Raw genomic sequence first — 26,969 nt, forward strand, 5'->3', positions numbered from 1 at the left:
TTTGCCTCTCTATTTTTCTTCTAAATGTCCTTCCTCAGACCCTACTCTCACACACACTATATCTGGTATTTACATCCATTTACTGTGTTTCTATTATCCTTTAGTCAATCAGTTTGTCATAAGAGTGCAGACACTTGGTATATATTAAGTGGGGACATACAGTGTATCTCCTTCATAGCCTGGCTTGCTTCACTCAGCAGTAAATCTTGCATATTCTTACACTTTCTGTCAAAAGCCAGGTTTTTTTTTCTTTTTAATGGCTGAATAGTATTCCATAGAGTATATGTACAATAGTTTTTGTATCCATTCATCCGTTTGTGGGCATTTGGGTTGGTTCCATTTCTTAGCAATTGTGAATAGTGCCGCAATAAACATCAATGTGCAAGCACTTTTCTGATGAATTCTTCTGTCCTTTGGGTAGATACCCAGGTGTGGGATTGCTGGATCATATGGTAGTTCTATTTGTAGATTTTTGAGGAATCTCTGAATTGTTCTCTAGAATGGCTGGACCAATTAACATTTCCACCAGCTGTGTAAGAGAGTTCCCCTTTCACCACACCGCTGCCAGCACTTAACATTTTTTGCTTTTTTAATCTTAGTCATTCTGACTGGGGTTAGGTGGTATCTCATTGTTGTTTTGATCTGCATTTCCCTTACAATGAGGGTCTTTTCATGTAAGGTGCTTGAGTTCCCTGTGTATTCTGGTTATCAGTCCCTTGTCTGAGGCATATTTTACAAAAATATTCTCCCATTCTGAGGGTCATCAATTCACACTTGTTACTGTGTTCTTTGCTGTGCAGAAACTTCTTATTTTGTTATAGTCTTACTTGTCAATTTTAGAAATTATTGCTTGTGCTTTGGGAGTCTTATTTAACTCTTTGTGAGTCTTATTTAACTCTTTCCCTACTCCAAAGTCTCCCAGAGTTTCTCCAGTATTTTCCAGGAGCGGTTTTACAGTTTGAGGCAGTAGGAACTTTGAATGGTAATCTAGAAGGACAGAACAAGTTAGTTTGGAAAAGGATTATTTAGTAGGATGATTGAGATACTGTCATGTAAAATTGAGGGAGTTACAAGTATTTGAAATTGAGAGATCACCAAGGAAAAAAATAACCTATGGAAATAAACAACAGGGGGCCAGCAGGTGGGCCAGTTAAGGCTGCTGAATCCCATGTGGATCAGTGCAGTTTGAGTCCTGGACCTGGTAGCTTGAAAAATATACTGGATCATGTGTACGTGTGCCAAAAATCCTGAGAGGAGAATGGATTGTGATGTGGCCATCCTCCCTGGGGGGTGATTTCACTTTCCCTCTCTGTCTGTCTCTTATAAGCACACACTATAGCAAAATGGGTAAGTTTCTGTATTTCTTTTGCAAGGTCCAATGAACAGTAGTATCCATTGGAATCAAAAAGTTTCTTTTGGCTAGTCTGGAAACTTGGTCAACATGAGCAGCATTGTTTTATTTGGAAGAATGAAATGAATTTTACAGTATCAATTAAAAAAAAAGGACTGAAATTTATAAATTAAGTCTTAACTGTGTGGTCCTTGTCTCTTTTGCTGTTACTATATATTCTCAGTTGCTAACAGTGAGGTTGGTTTCACTTTCCATCATTATGGATTTGCTGGTCAATCCAGAAGTGCAATGGAAGCAATAAGTAAGAAGTACTGTACAAGAATTACAATAAAATAAGAGAAAGCACTTAGCCAAACAGGATTTGTGGACATAGGGGTTGTGAGAAATTGTCTCTGAACTTAATTGATAAATAGCATTGGTAGATTGATGTTCCTGAAATCTAAAACTTTTCCTGACAAATATTTTCCCTTTCATATGCAGTTAATTTTGATTTATGGAAACTAAGGAAAATTATTTTCAAGTGAGCCTTACTGTTAGTAAACTAATATTGCAAATTGGAAGTAATTTTATGTTAAGTATGTTTTGGGGATTGTAGTTAGATTAGATATTCCTCGGTTAGGGATTATTGTTTTACATCATTATATCTTATCATAATCTGTTTTTCTTCACACAGTGTTATAGTTTTGCCGCTGGACTCTTCCCTCCCTTCCCCCACCCCATCAGGATGATATGAAACTTGAAAGAAGACGATGCATACAGGTGACTCAAGTTTTGAAATACAGTAAAACTATGGCTAAGAGAATGTGGGAACTGATGATATATTTTGAATGGGGGAGATTTCTGAAAAATAGGAATTAGTAGAGGCAATGATTTAGATCAGTAAACGTTAAGAAGGTTGGGATATTTATTAAACCTCAGCATGATAATCAGTGTTTATAGTGGTGTTAATACAATTAGAGTATAGTTGTTGATAGTACTTGAGCTTTTTAAAAGTTGTATAACAGTTTAGTGGGAATTGATATATTTCTCTTAATAACGATAAAAAAATTATTTTTGGTTGAATGCATGTTTGCTCCAGATCCTTTTTAGAATATAGCGAATATTTTATGGGAATAGATAAATGGGAGTAGTACTGTGTCTTTAATAACTCTCTGGCACTTAATTTAAGGGTATTACAACCATCTGTATAATCATATGTGTGATTCTTAAGATATGACAGGGATTTTGTTTTTTTTGCTTCTTATTCCCTGTCTCTTTACATCTCTCCTTTCCTCCTTTTTTATCTTCCCTCCCTCCTTCCTTTTCATCTTTTTGTCATTTGTATTTATATAGGAAAAGCAGTGTTAAGTTATTTTTGAAAGGATATTTTTACTGCTTTATAATTAATTGAAATTATTCATACATGGAAAAATCGTGGCTCTCTGTATGGCTATGCTCAAACTCTTGAAAATTAGTGTAGCTAGTGGTGGATAAAGTGTTACTAACTTCTAAACTTAAATGTTCTTAAATCAGAAAGATGGTGAGACATTTTGTTAAACCAGGTGATATATTTGAAGATTCTGTCAGAGATAGTTTTGATTATATTTATAAACTAAAGATCTGTAGCTGAAAAACAAGTAATTACATAACATCTTGAATAGATACCTAATTACACAGTTTTTGTAGTTGAAGTTTTTTTGTTTGGAAATATGGACTTTCCAAAGAGAAAAAAATTGGAATTGTATTTAAAAAAATAATTTCAGGTGTTCGATGTTTATGAAGCAGAGTACTGTGAATATTTTTGCAAATTATAGCTCAAACAATATGTACATGAGGGACTTACCATTTCCAAGACTCTGATGATAATTATTTTTTAAGTCAAAAGTAGTTGAGTAATCATTTCCATAATGCATCTTTCTCTCACATATGCACACAGATGTGCATGTGTATATTTGTCTGTACTTATGAAAATATGTCAGCTGTACATTCTGGTGAGTGGCTGATTGTTAAGAATCTGCATGATGTTGATATTGACTATCACTGTTAAGGAAAAATAAACAGGAATATTTAATAGAAACTTTTTAGAGTTTTATAAACATTTTTTGTTATCAGATTTTATAAGTTTGACCTTTTGGTGCAGGAATACTTTCTCAGCATTATCAGCTCCTGGATTGCTCCTTGGGCTCTATACTACAATTGGCTGTCCCAAGTAGATGTTTACTTTCAACTGAGGTCAGTAGAGGAACAAAGTATTTTGTTCATAGATTCATCTATGAATATTTCTGACTTTGAAGACTTTTCCCTTATAGAAGTTTACATTACAAAGTTGTCATTTATCCTCTAAGGATTCCTAAATAACTTTTTTTGGAAAGGCTTACAGCCTCATAGGAATTAAATAACTAGAGGAAAAACAGAGTGTATAAAAGTTATATTGAGTTGTCAGAAAAGTCATGGCGTATTTTTCTATGTTTTTTATGCAAAAATGCGTCATGACTTTTCTGACAATCCACTAGTCAATTTTGTGAATGTTAGAACACAGAAAGTTTACAAATAAAATTTATGATATAATCTAGTGTCTTATTTGGGCATGTATTTAAATATTATCGAAATTTATTGGCTTACAGAGGAAAAATAATCCAAGAAAAGATCTAGTTCTCTCTAATATGTATCAATTGTTGATCTATTTTTCTTCCTAAAAATGTGAAAGTTAGTAATTATTTTTTGAACATAAAATTAAGTTCTCATCATTAATAATGCAGCAGTTAACTGTTGTATTACTGTGTACCCATTTATTATACTTCAGCTGATTGAATTTTAACACATGAAAACTCACAAAGAGCTTCTCACCAAAACTTATTTCCAAAATGCATATACACATTTTTTTTGGGGGGGGGGAGGTTTTTGTTATAGAGCATGTGCGCTTGCCAGACAGACAGACAGACAGAGAAATAGAAAGCAAGAAATTACCCCTCAGAGGGGATGGCTGCGCTGCAATTCCTTCTCCTCCATTCTCCTCTCGGGATCATGGGAACGCATGCACATGCGCCTGGCGTGAGTTTTAAAGCCACTGGGTCCAGGACGCGAACCGTGACTGACTACATGGGAGTCCAGCGACATAGCCATTATGCTAACTGCTGGTCCCTAAAATGCATATACACATTTGTAAACAAATACTCTGTTTTCTCCAGGCAGTACTATTCACAATACTGACTTTATGATGTTGGTTGGATGTGCTGTAACTCTCTTCCTCATACTATTTTATTGATGAAACGGGTCAGTGTGGGCATCGACTGGTCTTTCAAAAGTCAAAGCTTAATCGGTTTATTTTTATGGTAACTATGTGGCATGATGGATGTGTTATTTAGCTTGATTATTACAGTCATGGTTTTTGTGAATGTAATCTTCCAATATCATGTATACCTTATATATATATATACTATTTCTATTTCCCAGTTATACCTCAATAAAACTGGAAAAAAGAATAGATTTTCACTGAACATGCCAGAGTTAGACTTTGATGTTGTTTTTAGTACATGTCTGTACTTGTTTAATTGAGGTCCTTTTTGTAAATTTTTTAACTAGAACATGAATGAAGTAAATTTGTATTTCCTTTTGATATTTTAGAGGGAAAAATTTTTGTGAATAAACACATAGCTAGTATTTGCTTTTTATTAGGTACATTATAGGGACTCTGCCTATGAGGATTCCTGTGCTTAGGGGTCTAGGCATGTATGTCTCCCTTCCATATATCCCTCCATACATTACTCCCATTTAATCCTCTAAGTGTTGAGTGGCACCATTCTATCCAAGCATACTGTATTCTTGGGAACCTAGAATTAACCAAATTCAATTTATTTAGGCTATAGAATCACTTAATTCTGAGATTAGATTTGGAAAATTAACTGCTTCAGAGATAACCATGCTCAGTGGATATTTGGAAAAAGAATGATTTTGCCATTTTACTGATACATAAAAATAACTACCTTAATCAAATGCCTGTTTTATTAAGTTATCTACAAATATTTTAAAACTCATTATTTTCCATTTCTTTCGTGTTTCGTAGTTTTGATATATACATTTCTTAATTTCTAAGTGTAAGCAATGAATAATGACTACATTATGTATATGTCACATGAGAACATTTGGTTTTTATAGAAAAGATGGAAACCTGATGTTTGCCACACTGTAAAGTTAATTTCTTATACCTTAGTGCCTTTACTCAAGACCCAGGTGAAAACAAGTTGATTCATATTAGTTATTTTAGATTTTAGGGATTCTTAACTATACCTCTAAAAACAATGTCTGAATTCTGTGAAAATGACAGTGAGATGTAGTATTTTAATTTCCCCAAGATTCCCTTAAAACAGATCAACTAGTATGGCAGCACTAAAAACTCCTAACATCCACAGGACTAGGTGAATGAACAGTGTTCTGTCCCCACAGATCCAAATTCAGATGGGAGCAAATCTCTGAACACTGCAAGTCTTAAGCATATGTTCAGGAGGAAGCAGCAGGGTTTTTCATGAACCTGAGAATAGGACACCCTCAAGATAGCCAATAATGATTCACTGGAAAGTGTGGTATGCAATTTTGAGAATAGCAACAGAAGCTGAAGAAGACTTTTTTAGTTCCTTGGAGTATACAGTAAATTCCAAAGGGGTCGGAACTATCATATGAATTCTCAAAACTAACCGGTTCAATAATCTTTCTTGGTCATAGCACCACTCTAAGAAGATAACTGCAGGAAATAGAACCCAAAATAAACTGGATGGAGACCATGGGGCAAAGGATAAAAGGTCAGATGAAAGTGGAGGAAGATAAAAGCACAGGAGAGCTTATTCATAAATCTTTATTTTGATATCCTTCATAAAAACAGAAGAGGACTCTCATTGAAGTTAGAAATGCTACTCCTGTTTCTTGAAAATTTTTTACTTTACATGAAAATGAGCAACAGACAAGGATCACAGTCACATTCCCCATGGGATTATTATTATTATTATTATTATTATTTTCATAAGGCAAAGAAGTAAGGAGCAGAATATTACTGCTGACAGTAAAAGTGTGCTAGGAAGAAATGACAACAAAATAATTGAAATTGTAGCCTAACGTTTTTTTTTGGGGGGGGAGAGATTTTCACTGTAGGGCGCATGCGCTCGCTCGTCAGACAGACAGAGAGAGACATAGAGACAGAAAGCGAGAAATCTCCCCCCAGGGGGGATGGTCACGCCGCAATCCCTTCTCCTCCATTCTCCTCTCGGGATCTTGGGCACGCACGCACACGCGCCCGGCGTGAGTTTTAAGCCACCGGGTCTGGGACACGAACTGCGGTCGACTACGTGGGAGCCCAGCGACATAGCCATTACGCTAATTGCTGGTTCCCAAGCCTAACGTTTTAAAGCACACCTAGAGAAATTTGGGAAGCAATGAAGATAGGAAGAGCAACATTAATCTAAAGAAGGAAATCAGAAATGTGTTGATTACCCAGTAAAGAAAAGAAAAAGAAAATTTTTTGAAAAAGTGATGCCTAAATTGAAAGCCTATACATGAGTGAAAAACAGTAGAAATTTTCTTCAGAAAAATAGGTGAATAGCAGAAAAAGTTTTAAACAAGAAGTAAAAAGGTAAAGAAGCATTCTAGAGAAAGTGAGTTATTAAAGAGTCAGAGAAGTTTCAACATACAAATAATAGTCTCTGAAGAAGAACCAAAGCAATGAAGTTTAACAACACAAATGATTATAACTGAAGAAAATTTTCTGAGATTGAAAGAAAATTGCTACTACATCTGTACTTGGTTAGGTTAAGTTGATCCAAATATGACCAACATGTAGACATGCTCTTAAAAAATTATTGGACTTTGGGGACCAGCAGATGGAATAATGGTTAAGTCACTGGACTCCCATGTAGTCTACCATGGTTCAAGTCCCAGAAGTGGCAGCTTAAAACTCATGCCGGGTGCATGTGTGTGCATGTCCAAAATTTTGAGAGGAGAATGGAGGAGAGGGGATTGTGGCATAGCCATCCCCCCACCCCCCGGGGGGGGGGTGACTTCTTGTTTTCTGTCTCTCTGGTGAGTGCACGTGCGATATAGCAAAAATCTCTTAAAAAAATATAAATAGACACACACACACACACACACACATTGGACTTTAAAGAGGAGAACTGTTCGTGTATCTAGAAAAAAAGAAGACCCAAATCATTATTAAGGGAAGAAATACTAGATTACTGTCTGATTTTGGTAGCATTGCTTTATGCTAGGACCATAGAATATCATCTATTCATAATATACTAAAGGGAAACAAATGAGACCTTAAGTTTTAGATCCAGCTAAACCGACTTCAAAATATAAAAACAGCAGACAAAATGTTAACATGTGAGAATTTGGGGACTGTGGTATCTGTGAGCACTTCTTCAGGAATTCACTAGAGAACAAACTCAGGCATCCAGGAAGACTGTAGCAATGTTGCTTTAAGGGGAACACTAAACAAATATTTGGGAAGCTTAAGTGATGGTTGTGATGAGTCTGATGTGTAATGATTATATTCTCTGCAGTGAAGATCAATATATTTAAGAAAAGTAGAATAAGGTTGCTAATTGCTTTATAGTTATTAACAAGGAGTGAAAATACAGGGATTTTCAGAAAGTTTGTGGACAATGCATGTTATGAAAAATGATGCATGAAATTCAAAATTTTTAACACCAAAACAAACTTGTATTTTCATTCTAATTTTACATAGACTTTTTATAGTCCACTTATATTGCTATATGTCAGATGACTGAAGGAGAGAACGGAGGGGGAGGAAAAGTAAATGAAATTTCAGTATTGTTCCTAAGTAGAGGAATAAATACCTCTCTCTCTTTATACACGTAATGGGGAAAAAAAAGGAAAAAGTAATAGATTTGGAGGAATGATAAATGACATTAATATTAAGGTAACCATGAGAACACAAATATGAAGGGTTATCTTGATTTCTTTATGTGGGAAGGTAATCATCAGAGTTATGATAATAATACTTGTGACAATGCATAGCACATACCCAGTAAATGTGCTCGCCCCAGTTGATACCATAGTATATGAAAGTTTAAAGCTTGCATTTTCTCAGATTTTCTGTTTCTTTAAGAACCTGTTATATCTGTTCTAATTACATGTTAATACTGTATTTGTTCTACCTGTAGTTTTAGACTTAAATTCAAATTCAAATTCATGGACTGGCAGATGGCTTGGTGGTAAAAGGTGCTGGATTCCCACATGGCCAACCACAGTTTGAGTCTCAGACCAGGCAGCTTGCTTTTTTTCGCTTTTTGTTTCTCTGTCTGTCTCTGGTCAAATAACAAAACCAGGATTAAATAAATAAATAATTATTTTTAAAAAGTTCGAATTTCACATCTCACTAATATACTTTAAAATTTGTGTTGGGAGACTTTTTGCATTGTGCCTGGTCTTCAAGTACAATTTATGTTTTAAGCAGTTATACATCAGAATTTTCTTGTGTCCTAGTATCCTACACACAGTATTTAAAAATGTTTGCTAGCTTGATAGAGGAAACATAATTCAGTATTTAAATTTTTATTTGTTCTCATATTAGTCAGATTGAATGATTTCTTAGGTTTGTTACTTTAGGTTATTTTGTGGGCTTATATTTTTTGTTTATTTACTCTATCTATATATATATATGTATATGCATGTATTTTCTTAAATAGGGTAGAGTGTCTCATTTGTGATCTTCCTGCCTCATCTCTCAGCTGTTTGAATTGGTGGTTGTTACAGGCATGTGTCATTATGCCTGGCCTTTGGATTGGACCTGGGATTGATCCTGGACCTCTCATGGGGTCTCTTTGTACAGAGCAGCAGTGTCTTAGTGGCACCCACCACTTTTTGGTCATCTTCGTTGATACTTACCTTGGGTTTGAATTAAACGAAATTTTATGAGAGTTCTTCATGGAACCTTTATCAAATAAATGATTTACAAGTGTTAGCTCATATACTATTAATGATAACTCTGAGATACCACAATAACTAGCTGGAGGTTAGGTAGCCTGGTCCAGGTCACACAGCTAGTAAAGGGGTGGTATGAGGCTGAGTGTTTCCCTCCTCTTCACCATTGCGTTTTGTTTCATATTGCACAAACATTTTCCACTTAGCAATTGTCTTTTCTTTTGCTCATAGTGTCATGTTATATGGGAACTTTAAGTTAAGTGCAGAAGGACTAGGTCTTATTTACTAGTTTAACACCTGAAACAATAGATTCTTCAAATACATCTGTTGAACACATGGGATTAAATAAACCTATTAACGTCTGTTGATGGTGATGACCTTTTATTTTGTGTAATATATTCCTCTTTTAAAGGGAATCCCAAGGGCTTTATAAATAAATCATTCTTTTATTGAGATAAGATGCAATAAGCTTAACAGTATTAGCTTCTCTGGAAAGTCTGTGGAAGTAATCACTGCTTTAAAAAAGAACATGTGTTCTTAAATATGCAAATGAATTGCGAAGATTGTGTATTACTGACATTGATTTCATTTGTAGATTGAAGTGAAATGAATATTGAGCCAAATAGATATTTGGTTCTAGGAATATGATTTTGTTTCTGTATCTTTAGATATGAGTAGATTTGACCAGTATTTTAAAAGTTCTGAATACATTTTTGTTTAGTTTAAGAAATAAGATTCTTGGGTCAGCAGGTGGTGTGGAGGTAAAAGTGGCTAGATCCCACCCACATGGCTGACTGTGTTCAAGTCCTGGACCTGCAGTTTCAAAATCATGCTAGGTGTGTGTGCATGTGGGTGCTCAAAATCCTGAGAAAAGAACAGAGGAGAAGGGATTACAATTTGGCCAACTCCTGTTCCTCCCCTTACTTTCCTCCTCTTTCTCTCTCTCTCTCTTTCTGGAAAGTGCACATACCCTGTAGAAAACTTGGCTGGGGGTGAGGGAAAAGAACAAAGATATTTTAAAAGGAGAATGAAAACTAAAACCTGATGTACGTTACTGCTTAAGGTTTGGATCTTGTGGGTCAGCTCCTCACAAGGTATAATTTAAGATTTTACTTTTCTTTCAGTATTCGTATACCCTTTTCTGTGTGGTTGACATCTGACTACTTAGTGATGATGCTTTAATTCAGGCCAGTGTAACCCTTACTCTGTTGTTTAAAAAAAGTGTCTCAATTCATATTGTTAATGGATTTATATTAGAAACATAAATAAATTTATTTATATTTTTATAAGCCATCTTCAAAATATACTACATGGAATTGAGTAGTACTTAAAAAGCAGATACTTCAAGATGTGTACATTTCATTTTGTTAATACAACCAGATTTGCTTTGTGTGAAGTTACAAAAGCTAAAAAATTAAAATAAGGTTGTTGAATGCTTGCTGGCTGTTTATATAACCCAGTGGTTACAGCTAGCCTTTCCTTCTGCTAGTAGCAGTATTCTGTGGGCAATGCTCAGGTGACATATTAAGTTCAGATTTGTACGTTTTTCCTATATGAAATATTGATCCCTCAGTTTACAAATGCATGTGTTAATAAAATTTAATCTATTCCTGAAGTAAAAAAATGAACTGTTTTCCTTTTCTTCATTCTCACTCATAGGGATGGGTAACCCCTTTTAATCTTTTATATTTTAAATTATGCTTTACACAGTGATATGTTTATATATCTCCATTTATCATTAAAACATGGTCCTTCTGGAAAGGTGAAACCAAATCACCCACTCTTCATCTTTTTCTTGCCTATTTCTCCTATTCTTGTTGTCATTTTTGCCATAATGCATATGCATTCACCAGAGAGAGACAGAGAAAGTGAGAAATCACTCACCAAGGGGGATAACCACGTCACAATCTCTTCTTTTCCGCTCTCCTCTTGGGATTTTAGGCACATGTGCCTGGTGTGATTTTCAAGTTGCTGTGCACAGGACACCAAACATGAAGTACGGATCCAGCTGTCCCAATTACTATGCCACTTTGTCCTATTCTTATTTTAAAATTTTTCTGTTCAGTATGAAAATTCTATGAATTTTTAAATTAAAGTTCTATAAATTTTTTTTATAGTTTTTTGCTGTGAGACAGGTGCGCTCTCCAGAGAGTGAGAGACTGAGAGAGAATGAATATACATCCCCAGGAGGGATGGCCACACTGCAGTCCCTTCTCCTCTTGGGATTTTGGGTACACATGCACATGTTCCTGTGTGTTTCTCAGGCTGTCAGGTCCTGGACTTGAACCACATAGCCACGTGAGATTCAGCTGCATCAACCGTTATGCTATTTGCTGGCCCATATTTTTTTTTTTTCTTTTTTTGGAGAATTTTTTTCTTATTGGTCGCATGCACTCACCAGAAAGACAGAGAGAAACAGAGAGATAGAAAGCGAGAAATCACCCCCCAGAGGGGATGGCCACACCGCAATTTTCTCCTCCATTCTCCTCTCGGGATCTTGGGCACGCACGCACACGCACCCGGTGTGAGTTTAAGCCACCGGGTCCGAGACTTGACCGTGGTCGACTACATGGGAGTCCAGCGACATAGCTATTACATTAACTGCTGGTTCCATTGCTGGCCCATATTTTGTAAAATTGATTCTAACATTTTTCTCTTTTTTTTTATGCCAGGGAGCATGTTTGTGTGTGTGTGTGTGTGTGTGTGTGTGTGTGTGTGTGTGTGTATGTGTGCACGCACGTATGAGAGAAAAACAGAGAAAGCACATCCCAGTGGGCCCCAGTCATACCACAGTCCTTTTTCCTCCAATTTTCCACTTTGTCAAGATTCTGGGTATTATGTGTACCTGGTTCAGTGTTGTGGGGTTTTTTTTGTTGTTGTTGTTCAGTGTGTTTTTCAAGATACCAGGGCTAGGACTCAAGCCTGGTTGGTTATGTTGGTTCCTCTGTGTGGTAATTAACCACTCTGCTATTGCCTTGTTCTAAACCTCTCTTAACCAGTCAGTTTTAGACAATGTCTCTAAGATATTAAAGTAGGATGGTAGTGCCTTTTGCATTTTTATTTTATCTCACAGCCTTTACTCACCAGACAATTATTTTTCCATTGTGTGTATATATATATATATACATACATCTTTAATTCTGTGTTGTTGCCTTAAAGTCTTCCAAAGGTTGGAAACAGAAAATTATACTGGAAAAACACATAGTATTATGTATTAGGACTTACAGAAAGGGAATTGTAATACTATATAACTAAATTTCTTCTAATTTTTCCATAGGAGAAACTTTACCACTGAGATTGAGGTGTAGTGCAGTGTAATTATTTTAAAAAAGGTTTTAATTCTATAATACCTCTTCAACTTTCACTAAGAAAGTTTATTTTTATTTTTTTTTATATTTTTGTTTTTTAGTTTTTTGTCATAGGGTGCATGTGCTTGTGGTGGTGGAGGGGGGAGAAAAGGAAAATGTTAAATCATCCCTGGGGGGCGGGGAGGATGCCCATGCTGCAGTCCTTGTTCCTCCATTCTCAAGATTATGAGCATGCTTATACACATGCCTGGTGTGATTTTTCAAGCTGCTGGATCCAGGACTCAAGCCGCTGTGGGCTATGTAGGAATCCAACCCCTTAACCACCACACCATCTCCTGGCATCAGGAAAGTCTGTTTGTTTATTTTCATTATTATTATTATTTTGGAGAGATTTTTGCAATAGGGTGCATGCATTTAATGGGGAGACAAGAGAAAACAGAAAATGAGTAATCATCTCCCTGGGTCAGGGGGAAATGACCATGCCACAATCCCTTCTCCTCCATTTTCCTCTGGGATTTTGGGCATGCACTCACATGTGCCTGGCGTGAATTTTGGGCCACTGGGTCCCGGACTCAAACTGCAGTCAACTGTGTGGGAGTCCAGCAATGTAACCATTACACCATCTGCTGGTCCCAGAAAGTTTATTTTTTAAATCTGAGATGTGGAGTAGTTATTTAAGATGTTGTCACCTTTGGTCTATACTTTTTATAGTATTTCAACAGTAAATACTGTGAACTGCTATTACCCAACCGTAAAGCTAGAGCTTCCTCTGCTGTAATCTACTTCTATCCCATGTGATAGAACTGAGTGCAGGTTGGTGTTTTTGTGGGTGAGTTGTATGGACTGATAGGCTTCAGTTTAGTGAATGTGACTTGAAGCTCTGGCAGGAAGATTCCTTTTCTTGCATTGCTAGGTTAAGGAGATCCCGTTTAACTGTACACACCTGTTCAATTTCCTATATAGACTGCCTTGGTCATTTTTTTGGCCTCAGCCTAAAAAATGTGGCTGGGACTCCATGTGTTGATAGTTTTTGTGAGAGATAGATTTTATTTTTTAAAGCGTATTTATTTATTCTGCGAGAGGGGCAGAGAGAGAAAAGACACAGCCATGTGCCCCCTAAGAGGACCTTTATGCTGCCATCAAGCCCCAGATCATAGATTGATGGGTGTGTTCAGGGAGATCTCTGGATGTGAACCAGGAACCTTTTCATGTGAGATGGCCTCACAGAGCCTTGCGTTACTGCTGTGCTACCATCAGCTCTGACTTCTTAAGAGCCATTAGGAGAAGCTGATCATGCTGTCAGTCGTTTTCTACTAAATCAAGCCATTCTCTTATCTCCTATTCCAGTTTTCCTTCTATGCAAAATGGCATCTGCCATTTCTGCTGTGGTTCTTGGTGCCAGCTTTCAGCTCTAGATCTTTTTGACATTCCTTAAATTATTGCAGTAATCCCCCTGGTTTTTTGTGTGTTATGGAAAACTGTCAAAACCTTTCACTGGTATACCTCTATCCCATGTTTTAATTAATTTCATTTTAATGTTTTATTGTCATTTTGGTGGGTGTTATGGAAGATATGAATACACATGTTTTATTTATCTAGTACTCTAAATCTTCTTGTTAGAAGCTTGTGAAACAGATTCCAGTGTGCTTTTGACTCTGTCTTGTCATTAGTACAAAACTTTTTTCAAGCACTACTTTGGTCGTGGCTACCCTTGGTTCTTTTATTTAGCAAGAAGTAGATGGCTAGTTGTATGTATTAAGACCTTTCTGAACTCAGTGAAAATTTTTGATACTGCTCACCTGTATCCTGTAGTTTATTATTTAAATTTGTGGTGGAAGCTGCTATGTTGGAGATTAACACCTCCACTTCACTTCCTGCCTTTGGTTTGGGCTTCTTATTACTTGGTTTTCAGTATGACTGCCTATCCCTTTTAGGTGCTGATCCCAAGGCTCTTGAAAGTGAATTTTTCTTTTCTTTTTTTGGGGGAGAGGTTTTTGCTATTAGCGTGCGTACACTTGCCAGAAAGACAGAGACAGAAAGCAAGAAATCACCCCCTGGGGGGATGGCCACGCTGCAGTCCCTTCTCCTCTATTCTCCTCTCGGGATCTTGGACATGCATGCACATGTGCCTGGCATGAGTTTAAACTGCTGGGTCTGGGACTCGAACCATGGTCAACTACATGGGAGTCCAGCGACATAGTCATTACGCTAACTGCTGGTCCCAATTTTTCATATTTTTCTCATTTTTAAGTTAACCAGGTATACCTCCCAAATTTATTAAATCTGCCTACTTGTTTTTAATATGTCATGGAAACTAATAAGAAAATACTTAATGCATTTATGCAGATGAAGATACTTAAAGATGGTACTATGTTTTATTGTGATAAATACAGTACAAAAAGTATTTCTAACCTTAAAATTTATTACCAGGAATCTTTTTTTTTAGCCTCCTCATACTATAATGGTTACTTGTAGTTGATTTTTTTTGGGGGGGGAGAGATTTTTTTGCTATATGTGTGCTCATCAGAGAGACATGGAATGACGGAGAGACAGAGAGGAAGAAATCACCTCTGAAGAGGGCTGGCAACATTGCAGTCCCCTGGGCACACATGCACATGTGCCTGGCGTGAGTTTTAAGCGGCTAGATTGAGTACTGAAACTGTGGTTGATGGGAGTCAAGTGCCTTAATCACCACACTACCTGCTGGTCTACTCCAAGTTGAATTTTAAAAGCTTTTAGTCAATTTTGTATTTCCATAATAGTTGAGTGAGGGAGCAAAGTATACTTGATATACAGCAGGGACTATAGTGTTCTAGGTGCCTTGTTTTGGGAGTGGTGGAAACAAGAGGATCGAACTATTTTCCAAACATGAGTTAGTTGAGTCACACTATTAAGAACAGCCCAATATTTTTAAATGTATGTATATACTCCAGAGTTAACTAATAGTTTACCTTTTAGCTATGTAAGACTTGTGGGAAGTAGGGGAAAATAGCATTGCTCTTAAGTTAGAGAATACAGATATCTACTGGACTTACTACAAAAATACCTAGCAAAACTATGGTGGCAGCCTGTTTATGGAATGAGGTATTAGGAACTCAGCCAATGTAGATGATCAATATTTTTTCACATTAGATGGCTTCAAGTTAAAAATAGGAAATGTTTTTTTTAAAACTATAAAATTTCATTGCATTTCTTGCTAAATTACAAAATCGTTAAGATATGATTTGTCATTCGAGATCACGCTAGATAATATATTGAGAGGATAGAGGCTGTTTCTATATCTTGAACATCATTAACTGCAGATGAGAAGCTACCAGTTAGTTAATCTAAATATATTTCTTATAGCATAGGGGAGAAAATCTAATTAGAATAATGTATCTTTTAAAAAACTTAGTAATTGGGACCAGCAAATGGCATAATGGTTCTATCACCGGACTCACATAATCGACTGTGGTTTGAGTCCTGGACCTGGTGGCTTAAAACTCACCTGTACCCAAGATTCCAAGAGAAGGAGACTTGGCCATTCTCTCCCTCCGGTGATTTCTCGCTTTCTGTCTGTCTCTGGCAAGTGCAAACGCCCTATAGCAAAAATCTCTTTTAAAAAAACAGCAAATAAAACCAAAAACTCCTAATGATTATTCATATACTTAGAAAACACCTTTTTACTAGGAATTTAAAAATATATTTCATATAATAAAGATTGCAATTTAGTGAATGAACTATTTTTAGACATTTTAAATGCTTAATTTCTGATTCTAAAAGTAGTACTTATTGACACTTTCCTAAATGCCACAATTTAAGTAGTCTTAAAAAGAATCGATGCTAAGCTAAACAACATTTAAATTCAGGATGTTTTATCCCCAGAGCATCTGTCACCAGGCAGATGATGTTTCCTTGTATCTCTTGTCCCCAAAGGAAAGTAGGAATGCAAAGGTTTTAATTTTTTTCCCCTTCAAGGACAGGAAAATTTTGTGATAGGAAAACTGTTTAAGAAGTGATCCAGGCAACAATAGTCCTTATTTATGTGGAAAGTACCCTTTTTACAGTTTTAGTTTGGAAGACCAACTGGAGTCAGAATTGCTCTCAATGTGTAAGGAATAAAAACATGGGAGAAGTAACCTAAATAGAAACTGACTTTAAAATTTTCTTTCTCTTTATCCTTCTCAATTAAAGGAGGCTCATCAGGGTTCCAAGTAGTTAAAAATACACCAAATGATGTTGAAAGTTTTAAGTACTAAGATTGAATTTTTCAGGGACTGGATTAAATACTTTGGGTTAGGAAGTAATTTTTCAAACCTTTGAATTCTTGATTAGTTGAGGTAGATGATAGCATGGGGAATGATTATGGACTAATCTTATTTTACATTTACATTTAAGTACACTTTCATGTGGTCAAGAAATCAAGAGACTTACTGATTCCTAACTAATGTATTGATTATTCATGGCTAATGTGGAAGATAGTTGGGAGGGCTTTAATTTTTATCTGTAGGATCATATGCGGTTTGTTTCTAAAAATACAGTTTGTTTATAGAATGAGGGGTAGTAGATGCTCTTTTAAGTTTCCTTGTAGGTTTTAAAGTTGTTATTGATTCCTCTCCCCTGGTTAAGGTGGTGGTATTGGCCTGTTAGTGGTTTTTCATCCAGAATCCCTAAGCAAAGAGAACATGGGAAGAAATCAGGAGACAGTGGTTGATGGTGGTAGGTAGGTGGTAGGGACAGGATGGAGAGAGCATAAAAGTGGCTTCGTTTTCTTATTTAAGAATCACTAATTTCTTCATGGTGTGGGATGAATATGTACTCCATTTACAACATAAGTGCTGGGATAGGTGGGACAAGTTGATCTATTTTAAAATGAAATTGTATCTTTTATAAGGCACAAATAGGAACTGTGTCTCCTTGACATGTTTCAAAGCATTTCTCTGAATATGGGAGATTAAAGAAATTCTCTCAACCACCAAGAATTGTCAGGACACTAATGTTCTTCAAAACTATCTTTGTAGGTGTTAGTATGTTCTGACAGAGTTAAAGTTGTTTTTATGTTTTGTTCGTTTTTAGAAATTTTATACGTGAATGTAATGTATTTATGTTTTGGTTACATCTTAATTGGACTTGGTTCCCAGATGTATTACTTACTTGGTTCCAATCTGCATATTTTAAGCCCTATAGATTAATACTTAATTTGAATTTTATTACCTTAAAATTATTTCTGAAATTTTATAATTATTTAATAATTTAATGTAATTATATATTAAAGAAGCAGTGTTATTTCTCTTCAAACTGAGAATGCTTATTTGAGACTTGCTTTCTCTTATCTTTATTATAGAATAAAAATGCTTTGTAGGATTTCTTTGAAATGTAACATTTGCGATTGAATGTATGGAAAGGCGTTTACATAATGCTGAGTAGGTGGGCGGGGGGTTGAAAACGATAGTGGCAGCATCTGTTAGAAAAACTCCCGAGTCTAAGGAGTAAAAAGTTAAATGACAACACATGCACCTCTTTAACTATACTCTGTGTATTACTATTAGATTGTCTTTGGAGTGAAAAGTAGAATAGATTCCAAGCCTCTACAGTTAATTTTGTTCTAAACCTGAAAGCGTTAACAGCAACTTGAAAATGTGACAAAGCTCAATTTCATTTCTTGTTTATTGCTTGTTTTCCTATTGGACAATTGGAAGTAGCTCTGCCCTGGCAACTAAAATAGGCGATTTGCATAACCGAGTTTGATTGGCTAACATTCTGACTAACAGTTCCAATCATATGGTGTCGGTTTAGTGGTAGGCTATGCTAATTAGCTGCTGTTGCTGGGGTTCAGGATAGTTTCTGTGTGCTGTTCTGCTGCATTGTGTTGCCTGGTGAGAGACATTGATAAATGAGTGTTTAATGATCTGCAGCAGTTCCCACTCACTGCGGGCAGGCGGATTTTAGAACAGAAGTGGAAATAAGGATTTAATTGCTCTGTTAAATACCTGTAACCCAAAATGTGTGTATTGAATTATAGAACTGAAGTTGTATAAAATCTTTATCTAATTAAATATTTTATAACATAAAAGGGAAATACTTTAGCTTTGTTTATCTCTTAAAATATAAACCTTAGGTAGCAGCATCACAATGCAGAGGTTTTCTAAAACTGTTTAGAAAAATTGGGTCATTTTTCTGCAGATTAGAAATAATACCGTTAAAATAAGTAGTATATTTGTTTTGTTTTTCTCTTGATTTCGATCTTTTATAAGATACGTGTTTGTTTTTAATAAGTTGGGGCAAGCTTTTTGGATAACAGAATTTATTTTGTACTTCCCATGTATTTTAGCAAATAAGAGCATGAACTTGAATCCCCTGCTTTTGTTCTATTTAGTTTGAGGATGGGATTGTTATTCACTCTATCCTGCTATCATTTACCTTTCTAATTTAAGTCAGATGTTTTAACTATTGCTTATATTGTCTTTGTTTTTCATTAAGTCTTTATTGGATTGTGTTTGGTGGGAGGTTCTGTGGAAAATAGAAATTCAATGCTTTGTTCAAGGAACATAGAGGTAAACAATAAACACATGCAATATTAGCTGAAAATACAGGATGACCAAACAGAAAAGGCTGTAGGATTTATCTGGAAAGGTGTAGAGGAGAAAACTGATAGGTCCTTTTGTGGTGGTTACATTGAAATAGATTGAGTAACCTGGAAAAGACTTAAAGAAGGACCCCTAGAACTTACGAAAAGGTTTTAAGCATGACGTAGGATTCAAATAACTGTAGAGAGATAGGAAGAAAGAACATTTTAGGGTGAGGAATAGATTAATAACAGCAGTGTTTTTGATTCTGTTTTTTTTTTTTTTTTTGCCATAGGGCGCGTGTGCTTGACAGAGAGACAGAGACAGAGAGACAGAAAACGAGAAATCACCCCCCACGGGGGATGGCCGCACCTCAATCCCTTCTCCTCCATTCTCCTTTTGGGATCTTGGACACGCACGCACACGCGCCTGGCATGAGTTTAAACCATCAGGTCCGCTACTGGAACTGCCGTTGACTACATGGGAGTTTAGTGACATAACCATTACGCTAACTACTGGTCCCGTGATACTCAGTTTAAAAGCATACATGGTCACAATGACCAAAGTGTCTGGTATGTTAGATATCTCAGGGCCTGAGCTTTCAAAAGCAGCTTGGTGGCATTCCCCTAAAATCAAAGCTGATATTTCACTACTGCGGTATTGACCTCAGTTTTTGGTTTTGTAGTAAACAGTGCTCCTCACTTTTCATGTCTGTTGGTTAAAGCATAGGGCATTTACCTTCTTTTATCCTCCCTTTGTCTGACATTGAAACACAGGCATCAAAACTGATCTCTGTGAATTTAGATGTTTGTATTTAATTTTCTAAAAAACTTACTCCTTTAATTGTTCTGTATTTAAGAGTCTAGTTAAAGTAGACAATCAAGCTAAGGATGCTCTTACAGACTTGCAAAGAATGGAAACAGTTATTTATACTTTTGTAGGCATTTATATTAAAGATATATTTTCTTTTTTAAGAATTATTTTGTTTAACTTTATTTCTTTAATTTGACCAGAGAGGAACAGAGTGAGAGAAAGAGGGGTGAGGGGGATAGCAAGAAAGCAAGCTGCCAAGCCTGGGATTTGGAACAGCGGTCGGCCATGTGAGAGTCCACTGCCCTTAACCGTCATGCCATCTGCTGGCCCAGTTGAAGCTATATTCTAAAATAACTTTATAGAAATGCTTTATTCAGCCAGAGTCAAAGGGACCAAGACAGAAAACGAAGAAGGATGTGAGAGATCTGTACATAACAGTATTACACAATGGAATATCCTTGCTACAAGAGAGATGGAAATTCAGAAGAGGGAATGATTTTGGAATGGGATTAGAAAAAAAATTCTTGGTTGAGTAGTATTTCACAGTCTTGAAGTTGTATAGGACTTTAATAGTTGATGTTGTAAGGCTTCACGTTATGGATTATGTTATACCCACTGAAGGTAGAAGCCTTTTTAGAGAATTTAGGTCACTAAGTTAGATTGTAAAGGTGGTGGTTGAGTATAAAAAATGGAGATTATTTTTTTCTTTTTCTGTCATTTGCCAGAGGGTATGTGCACCCTATGGAGAAAACAGTGGGGTGGAGAGGTGAGATAGCATTCCTCATGGGAAGTCACAGTCTTTTCTCCATTTCTCCCTCCTTCTGGGTTTTTTTGGGCATGCACATGCATATGCCCAGTGTGTTTTGCACTCTACTGGAACCAGGAGACTGGATTGGTGTGTAGGATCCAGCCACCTTAACCACCATGCCACCAGCTAGTCCTTAATTTTTTAAATGAGAGCACTTATGAAGGCATGAGAGATTAAGGAAGAGGAGAGGAGGGGACAAGAAAGGAAAGAGAAACCACCCTTCACAAGGCTTTGTCATGGGTCCGTCGTCTTCTTTCCCTTGTCTTCTAGCTTCTCAGGGTCTTAGGTGTGCTTGATGTATTTCAGACTGACATGGAAGTCCAACCTTGGTGTTGACTATGTGACTTTCAGAACTTTAGTCCAGTTTGTTATGGTCTGTACCACCTAGGCTACGCTGAATTTAAAAATTCTTCACATAGGGTTTTGCAGGATTTTTTTTTTTTTAAAATGAATGGTTCTCAGTGTTTGCAGCAATTTTCAAAATTGACGTTTCTTTGATTTTTTTTTTAAAACAGGAAAATATGTTGAATAATTCTGGAGTGTTTAGCTTAAGCATCTGGAGGGCTTGAGTTGTTATCACTGGAGGTGGTATGTACTTCTAGAGAAGCAGATTATTTGGGAAGATATGTACCTTTAAAAGGTCAGGTTTTGAGTGGGTCAAACTTTTTTAGCACTTTTTTTGTATTAAAATTGATACATAGTAAACTTAACATAGTTAAAGTATACAAATGTTTTCTTCAAATTTTTTTTTTAATTTTAGAGGTTTTTTTGTATAATGCGCGTGCACTTGCCAAAAATAGAGAGACAGAAAGCGAGAAATCACCCCCCAGGGGGGATGTCCATACTGCAGTTCCTTCTCCATTCTCCTCTTGGACTTGCACACACACATGCCTGGCCTGTAAAATGTACAGTTTGATTAATTTTGACATGTGTCACCTGTAAAACTTGCACCACAGTTGAGAAAATGACTCCCACTCCTCCCCCAACATTTCCTTAGCTTTCTTTTTTGTAATACTGTCCCCACCCTTGTGTCCCTAGGTAACAAGCAGTTTGCTTTCTGTCATGAGTTATTTTTTCAGGAATTTTGGATTAACAGAATCATACAATATGTTCTTTTTGTCTACTTGTTTTCACTTGGTGTAATTCCTTTAAGACTAATCCATACTATATTACCAGTCAACACTTTATTCTTTTTACTCCTGAGTAATATTTTATACTGTGAATATACTATGGTCTTTCCTTTTTGTCCTGTTGAAAGAAAGACATTTGGATCGTTTGTACATTTTCGACTGTTATGAATAAAGTTGCTGTAAATGTTAATGTTCAACTTTAAACGGACATATGTTTTCATTTTTCTTGGGTGAAAACACTGAATAGTGGAATGAGTGATCATCTGGTGGTTATATGGTCATAAACTTTTTAAGATAGTGTTTAACTGTTTTCTGTAGTAGTTGTACCATAATGCATTTCCACCAGCGATGTAGAAGAGTTTCAGTTCCTTCCCATCTTGCTGTAGTTGGTTGTCAGTCTTAACTTTCTTTAACCTTTTTTTAACAAAAAATATTTATTTAATTTTATTTATTTATTCTTTTTAATTTGAACAGAAAGAGACACACAGAAAGAGAGAGGGAAAGTGGGAAAGCAAGTTACCAGGTCTGGAATTTGAACTGTGGTTGGCTAGGTGGAAGTGTCCAGTGCCTTAACCACCACATTAACTACTGCTTCCCCCCTCACCGCCATTTTTTAAAAAGATTTCTGCTTCAGGAAGTGTGCACAGACCAGAGAGACACAAAGTGAGAAATCATCCCTCAGGTTGGATGACCATGCCAGTCTTTTCTTCCTTCTCCTCTCTGGGTTTTGCCTGGTGTGAGTTTTAAGCTGCTGGGTCTGGGACTTGAACCACAGTGACTATGTGGAAGTCTAGCAATGTAACTATTATGACATCTGCTGGTCCCAACCATTTTAATTATTGTGTAGTGATACCTTATTGTGTTTTTCAGTGATTAATGATGTTGAGCATCTTTGCATGTACTTATTTGTCCCTTGTATGCAATCTTTGGTTAAGTGCTCAGATCTTTTGTCTAACTTTTTTGGTAATGTCTTGTTTCCTTATTATTTAAAAATTATTATTATTATTATTTTACCTTTTTTTATTTTTTGAAAGATTTTTTTGCTAAAGGGTATGTGTGCACTTCAGAGAGAGAGCAAGAAAGAAATCACCCTCCACCTTCCACCCCCCCAGGGGGAATCCCATGCTGTAGTCCCTTCTCCATTCTGCTCTCAGGATCTTAGGCATGCACTCACACACGCCTGGTGTGAGTTTTTAAGCCATCAGGTCCAGGACTTGAACCACAGTTGGCTATGAGGGAATGCAGTGATGTAACCGCTATGCCATCTGCTGGTCGTGTGTGTATGTGTGCGTGCACGCGCGTGCGCACACGTGTGCATGCATTTAAATTGGCTAGATAGTATATGTGCTCCCCAGAAAGAGGGGGGGAGGGGAAGGATGAGGCTGGAGGAGAAAGTGAGAAAACAACCCCCATGGGGGATGATCATTACTGTAATCCCTTCTTCATATCTTCTTTTTGGCTCTTGGGGATGCTTGTACATGCAATCATTTATAGCTACATACTCCATGGCCCCAATTGTACAGTCAGCCATGTGGGATCTAGCCATGTGGGATTGTATTAAACCTGTAGATAATTTTGGAAAGAATTCATATCTTAACAGCATATATCTACTTTAATATACCTATTTATAATTTATTCAGATTTTTCTTTAATTTCTCTAACTTTTATGATTTGCAGTGTATAAATCTCCACATATTAATGCCATTCTAATCTGGCACATTTGTGCCAGATTGCCTAAATGTATCTTCTATTATAAGTGTTTTAAGATTTTTTTTTTGTAATTGTTAATATATAGAAATACGATTGAGGGCCAGCAGGTGTCATGGTGGTTAAAATGCTGGACTCTCACATGATCCACCATGGTTTGAGTCCCAGACCTAGCAGCTTGCTTTCTCACTTTCTCTCTCCCTGGTCAAAATAAAAAATAAATAAATAAATAAAAATAAATGTAATTTTAAAAAAAGTTTTTACAATTTTATTTTATTTAACTTTATTTATTTATTTTAATTTGACCAGAAAGGGATGGGGTGGAGGTGGAGTGAGAAAGCAAACTGCCAGGTCCAAGACTCGAACTGCGGTTGGCCATGTGGGAGTCCAGTGCTCTTAACCACCACACCATTTGCCGACCCCAAAATTAAATAATTCTTTAAAAAAAAAAAAGGAAAAGAAATAAAATAAAATATGATTGATTTTAATCTATTGATCTTATGTTCTGCAGCCTTGCTACAATCACTAAATTACTGACTTTTGGGATTTATTTCAGATTTTTCTCCACATATGAACACATTGCCTGTGATGATAGACAGTTTTTATTCTTCTTTTCCAGTATGATTACCTTGCATTTCTCTTTCTTGCTTTATTGCACTGGCTTGAACCTCTTTGGAACATAGAATACATACAGGACAGGGAGTACAGTGTTAAAATTAAGTGGTGAAAGAGTACATCCTTTTTTTGTTCCTTATTTTAGAGGGAGAAACATTTAATATTCCACCTTTAAGTAGAATGTTGACTGTAGAATTTTTTATCACTGTTCTTTATTAGTTTAAAGAAGATGCCTTCTAGTCCTACTTTGATTTTTTTTTTTTAAAAAAATCAAGAATAGATGTTGGGGTTTTTCAATTTTTTTCTCTTATAGGTACTTAGGTTACCGTTTGGTTTTCCCTTTTTAGTCAACTACATTAATTCTCAACATTAAACTGACCTCATGTATACGAAATAAATGCTCCTGCTTATTCTATATTGTGTCCCTCCCTGCTTTTTTCCATTATTGTATTCAATTTTTTAATGATTTTTATTTCAAATTTTTACTTATGTTCTTGAATGATATTGGGATTTCTTTGGCTTTTCTCTTTTTTCATATTTTTGTTTTCAGTTCTGCATATTTTCTTCATTTTATTTTTGAATTTCATTTGCTCTTTTTCTAGTTCTCTTAGGTTGAAAGCAAAAATTTTTGAGTTTGAGAATTTCTTTTCTTTCAGCGTTACAATTTTCTCTGCAAGTATTGCTTCCACTGTATCAAAAATTTTTGACATCTTATTTTTATTTCTGTTCAAAATATTTAAATTTATTTTTGACTGCTTCTTAGAGCATTGTTATTTAGAACCATGTTTAGTTTGTAAGTATTTGGGGTCTTCACTATATATCTTTCTATTATTATTTTCAAATTTACTTTCATTGTCTTTAGAGACCATGCTTTGTGTAACTGGATGCCATTTAGTGTAATTTGTTTTATGGCCCATATGTGATCTGGCTTGGTAAATGTGTAGTGTTACTAGACTAGAGTATATTCTGCTCTTCTTTGGTGGACTGTTTTCTAAATGTCAATTAAGTCAAACTGGTTGCCACTGTTCAAATCTTCTGAATCCTTACTGATTTTTCTGTCTTGCAGCTCTATCAAATAATGAGAGAAGGATATTGAAATATCTTAATAGAAAATTGTCTATCCTTGGAGCTCTATCATTGTTTTGTTCCTTGTGTTTTGGGCTCATAAATGTTCAAGATTAATATGTTCTTTTGATTATTTTGACACTTTTATCATTATAAAATGATGTTTATTTATAATAATATTCTTTAGACCACAGTATAGTTTCTTTTATTCTAATAGCGTCACTGTTTCTTAATTTTGATTCGTGTTAGCATCAGACATCTATTTCCAGTCTTTCACTTTTAGCCTATTAATGTCCTTGTCTGGCAGCATATAGTCTTTTTTTTGTTTGTCTGCAGTCTAAAAATTTGCCTCAGTTGGGGCATTTAGATACTTTTACTTAATGTGATTATTGCTATATGTTGGTTTAAATCTGTCATACTGATTCTCATTTCCTATTTATCTCATCTATATTTCTTCTTGTCTCTTTTTATACAGAAGGGATAGAAATTCCTTTTATTATTTTTTCCTGTTTTCTTTGATTAGATATTTTTATGACTTTTTTTCCTCCTCTTGTCAGCTTATTCATTCTAACCTTTAAAAATTTTTAATCTAATGGTTGCTTTTTATCTTGCCAGTTTACTTTCAAGTAATAGTATATATCACTTCATATATAGTGTATTGCCCTTACCATATATACTTTGTTTTTTTTCTATTGCTCTTTTTTTACTGCCTTGAAGTTTTTATTTGTACATTAGTTGCTAGTCCCACACTACATTATGTTTAATTTAATTAATTTATTTATAGACAGATTTTTACTATAGGATGCATGTGCTCGCTGGAGAGACAGAAAGTGGGAAATCATTCCCCCAGAGGAATGGCCACACCGCAGTCCTTTCTTCTCCATTGTGCATGCATGCGCATGCATCTAGTGTGAGTTTGTTTTGTTTTGTTTTGTTTTGTTTTGGAGAGGTCTTGGCTATAGGGCGCTTGCACTTGCCAGACAGACAGAGATAGGCAGAGAGACAGAACACACGCACCCGGTGTAAGTTTTAAGTCACTGGGTCCGGGACTTGAACCGTGGTCGACTACATGGGAATCCAGCGACATAGCCATTACACTAACTGCTGGTCCCAGTTTTGTGTGTGTGTGTGTGTTTTTTTTTTTTAAGATTTTTTTTTTAATGTTTAAGTTTTAAAAAAATTAAAAAAAATTTTTTTTATCATTTTTCTTCAATTTTTACCAGAGACAGAGAGAAAGGGAGAGTGAAAAAGGAATCTGCCAGATCTTGGACTTGAACCCCATGGTCAGCCATGTGAAAGTCTTAATTTCTCAACCATCTTGCCACTTGCTGGCCCTTGTTTGTTTTTAATTATTGAAAGTACTTCCACTCACCAGAGAGAGAAAACACTTACTCCAGTGGGATATGATCATGCCACAATCCCTTCTCCTTCCTCTGTTTCTCCATTCTGTCAGAATTTTAGTCATGCACACACAGTCCAGCATGCCTGTCAGGTCTCTGGGACTGGGTCTGGGACTGGAGCCACTGTTGGCCATGTGGAATCCAGCTCTTTTAACCACTAAGCTACTGGGTTGGCTGTGCCTGGTAATTGTTGATTGTGTACAATACATTTATGTATTTTTACTTTATTGGATGCCAAGTATCTTTACAGTCCTAAAAGTTTTCTTGATCTTTGACCTGGAACAGTTAGGTTACTTGGAAATAGATTGATCTTTTG

General features: G+C 36.0%; 1 protein-coding gene across 3 annotated transcripts in view; it reads left to right on the top strand.

Moving 5' to 3' along the window:
• Nucleotides 1-26,969, top strand: part of DYRK1A (dual specificity tyrosine phosphorylation regulated kinase 1A) — a 179,384-nt gene that overhangs the window by 77,474 nt on the left and 74,941 nt on the right. For all 3 annotated transcript variants that reach the window (XM_014586956.2, XM_014586955.2, XM_006146285.3), the window contains exon 2: nt 2,025-2,110. In XM_014586956.2, the coding sequence (XP_014442442.1) occupies nt 2,101-2,110 (10 nt within the window). In that variant the 5' untranslated portion in view covers nt 2,025-2,100. The remainder of the gene's footprint in view (nt 1-2,024; nt 2,111-26,969) is intronic.

This window comes from Tupaia chinensis, unplaced genomic scaffold, assembly GCF_000334495.1.
Source record: "Tupaia chinensis unplaced genomic scaffold, TupChi_1.0 Scaffold000175_1, whole genome shotgun sequence".
NCBI classification, from domain to species: domain Eukaryota; kingdom Metazoa; phylum Chordata; class Mammalia; order Scandentia; family Tupaiidae; genus Tupaia; species Tupaia belangeri.